The sequence below is a fragment of the Priapulus caudatus genome, unplaced genomic scaffold (assembly GCF_000485595.1).
Source record: "Priapulus caudatus unplaced genomic scaffold, Priapulus_caudatus-5.0.1 Scaffold128, whole genome shotgun sequence".
Taxonomy (NCBI): domain Eukaryota; kingdom Metazoa; phylum Priapulida; class Priapulimorpha; order Priapulimorphida; family Priapulidae; genus Priapulus; species Priapulus caudatus.
The window spans coordinates 372,484-375,400 of NW_014577189.1; the positions used below are offsets into that span (position 1 = coordinate 372,484).

The following is a 2,917-nucleotide window of genomic DNA, read 5'->3' on the forward strand; positions in this document are numbered from 1 at the left end:
AGAGAGAGAGAGAGAGAGAGAGAGAGAGAGAGAGAGAGAGAGAGAGAGAGAGAGAGAGAGAGAGAGAGAGAAAGAGAGAGACCACCCCGGTTCTAACGCGGCCACGCGATGGGCGTGTCGTCGGTCAGCCCCGTGGCTCCTCTAGAGAGAATTACAGGCACAGTTTAATTACGGCTCGGCCAGGCGGCTTAGCCGTAAGTCGCCACTTTTACGCGCAGTTATGGACGGACCGTATTCACTGCCACCCAGTGTAAAATACTAGGCCATGGTTAACTGATGTCGTTTTGCCGTACCTCGGTCGACCTCACGTAATCGTGCTGGGAAATCATAAAAAAATGCATGTCCGCCAATGTTTTACTGGCTGCGTAGCACGTCCGCGAATACGTTTATGTGTGCAGCGAAGGATTTTCCTTTCTTTTAACGCGCCACGCCTGCAATGCCCGCGCTACTGCAAATAAGAAGTAATTTAAGCTTGGCCTAATGTTATGGGATTAGCCGCGTGCTATTCTTCGCTGTGAAATGCACATCGCTGATGGCCGACCGACGTCTATAAAAGTAAGCGCAGTGCGTGCTTGACACGGCGCGCCTTCAGCTGCCGACGTGTGTGTGTGTGGGCCAGAGGCGTTTCCGAAAGCTTTTCGCGTGGTATTAGATACCCCGACTTTAGACGTGCGAAAAAAATGGTTCGGCGTCATACGCACTACGCTGTATATATAGAACTATTTTGCAGCACTTAGAATTATTAACACTTATATGTGACTTATAGTTATGACTTATTTACGGTTTATATATACTTATTATTATGCTTAGTAGTAGTAGTTAGTAGATATAATAGTTTTATGATACTTATTCTGACTTTTTACTATTATATGATTTCAAAGGCTGATAATACTATGACTTATTAGATTAACGTGTTCTATTTCTCCAACTCGGCCCGACTCCGACTCCGATACAATCAAATTTCAGCCGATTGTGTTGGAATGCACTTGAAATCGGTACGATTTTTGTCAGCAAATCGTAGCGATTTCAAGTGCATTCCAACTTGCCCCGACTTGACCGAAGTGCATTCCAACTAATCGGCTGAAATTCGATTTTGTTGGACTTGGAGTCGGAGTCGGAGTCAATTCGCCGAGTTGACGACTCGGACGATTTGCTGACAAAAATCGATAGTGTAAACGCAGCATTAGATTTATTACCTAGAGGCATTATCAGCTCTTGATGACGTATAAGTTATTTAATATAACTTAATTAACTATAAGAGGAACGTGGTGTCCGGGGGGATGTGGGTTCAGGCCATTGGTTGCGCATTTCTTTCACATCACTTAAAGGTGTGGTCGTCTATCTTTCTCACTCGGCTATTCCATATATCCAAGATGGCAGATATTTTCTATTTCGGGCCAGCGTTGTGGGTAAGGTGAAAAGTGTCGGAGCAGGGCGCATCCGAGGAAGCGACGGCAATGATTGTTTATTACTGTCACCACCCTTTCGTTGCTTGATTTAGTTGCAGTGTCATGGCGGTGAACGGTCGCGCGACCACCACCCCTGACATGATCGGCTGCGCTGGTCGATAAATATATCGCTGCTACTGGGAGGAAGCGTAATCCTGTCGCCTTTTTAAACATGATATATGGTTTTATTACCGGCCCGTAAAATCCCATTTATATTGCCAGGCGCGCATTGCCATAATTCATTAGCCTTTGAGCTGATGTCCTCGACATGAAAAGGATATTAGGCGCCAATAGTGTCGCAGATGTTTGTTGTGTGCGACTAATAATTATAAATCATGAGAGCATGCGCAACGTATAGATAGCAGTATCACAAGCTGTTTCATTTGTTGTGCCATTTGTTTTCACGTAGCTGTTGTGGTGTCTAGCAAGCGGGTGTCTAGAAAACGAAGACCTAAGACTTAACCCTAACTCTAACATTAACCTTGGGGGGGGGGTTAGGGTTAGGGTTAGGGTTAGGTCTTAGGTCTTCGTTTTCTAGACACCCCGTAGCGGGCAGTTAAAACGGATAGGTGTCGCTGACAACAATTAGTCATATTTTCAACCCCTTGCGGCACAGTATACGTGGCTATGTCTCAAATTTAGATATGATAATAATATAATGTAATGCGTACAAGCATTAGTATGCATATTATCAGGAGTTAATAAAGACATTTGTCTTTATTAACTCCTGATATTATGTATGCAATATAATGTAATGTACACAAGCATTAGTAGGTATATTATGTATATGCAATATAACGTAATGTACACAAGCATTAGTAGGTATATTATGTATGCGTTATAATGTAAAGTAATGCTGCAACGTATACACGTGTCAGGGCGACATGCACCTATTACCTGCTGTCACCCCTGCTTTTGTGCGCGGCACGCCTGCATGTGTCGTGGTTGTTCAGGTAATCACGGAGCTGAGAGCTGTTGCAGCTCTGCGTCTTAATTAAGAGCTGCGCCGGCCTTCGTCGCTTCGCCGCTTGACTGGATTCTGCGCGTCGTCGTTGCTGCTTGTTGCTGCTCGATTTTGTTGTTGCTGTTGTGCGGTTGTTGTTGCTGTTGTGCGGTTGTTGTTGCTGTTTTGTGCGGTTGTTGTTGTGTGGTGCTGGTGGTCGCCGTCTCGGTCGGACACACATCACAAGGCTCGGCTCGGGGCTCGGCTACGGCATTGCGATGCGGCGGCGGTATCCATGTAAGAACGGGCATCGGTTATTTTCGGCATGCAGGATTCGACCATTTTAATTAGCTGGACATACCCCACGAATTTTTCGGGACGCGAGAAATTATTATTTTAATTAATGGGGAAATCGGGTCTTAACCTGCGGAACTGGGGATGGATCCCCCGTTCATCCCTTCTGTAAGTGGGGCATGCGACGTGTGTGCGCGAGTATGTGTGTGTGTGTGTGTGTGTGTGTGTGTGT

General features: G+C 45.6%; 1 protein-coding gene across 5 annotated transcripts in view; it reads left to right on the plus strand.

The window, feature by feature from the left end:
* The window catches only part of LOC106805821 (CLIP-associating protein 1-like), a 159,564-nt gene that overhangs the window by 98,734 nt on the left and 57,913 nt on the right, over window positions 1-2,917 (plus strand). Inside the window, exon 1 of one of the 5 annotated variants that reach the window (XM_014807567.1) lies at window positions 2,655-2,688. The exons of the other annotated variants lie outside the window; for them this stretch is intronic. Coding sequence (XP_014663053.1) covers window positions 2,670-2,688 — 19 coding nt within the window. The 5' untranslated portion in view covers window positions 2,655-2,669. Of the gene's footprint in view, window positions 1-2,654; window positions 2,689-2,917 lie in introns of those variants that run through there. 5 annotated transcript variants of the gene reach the window in all.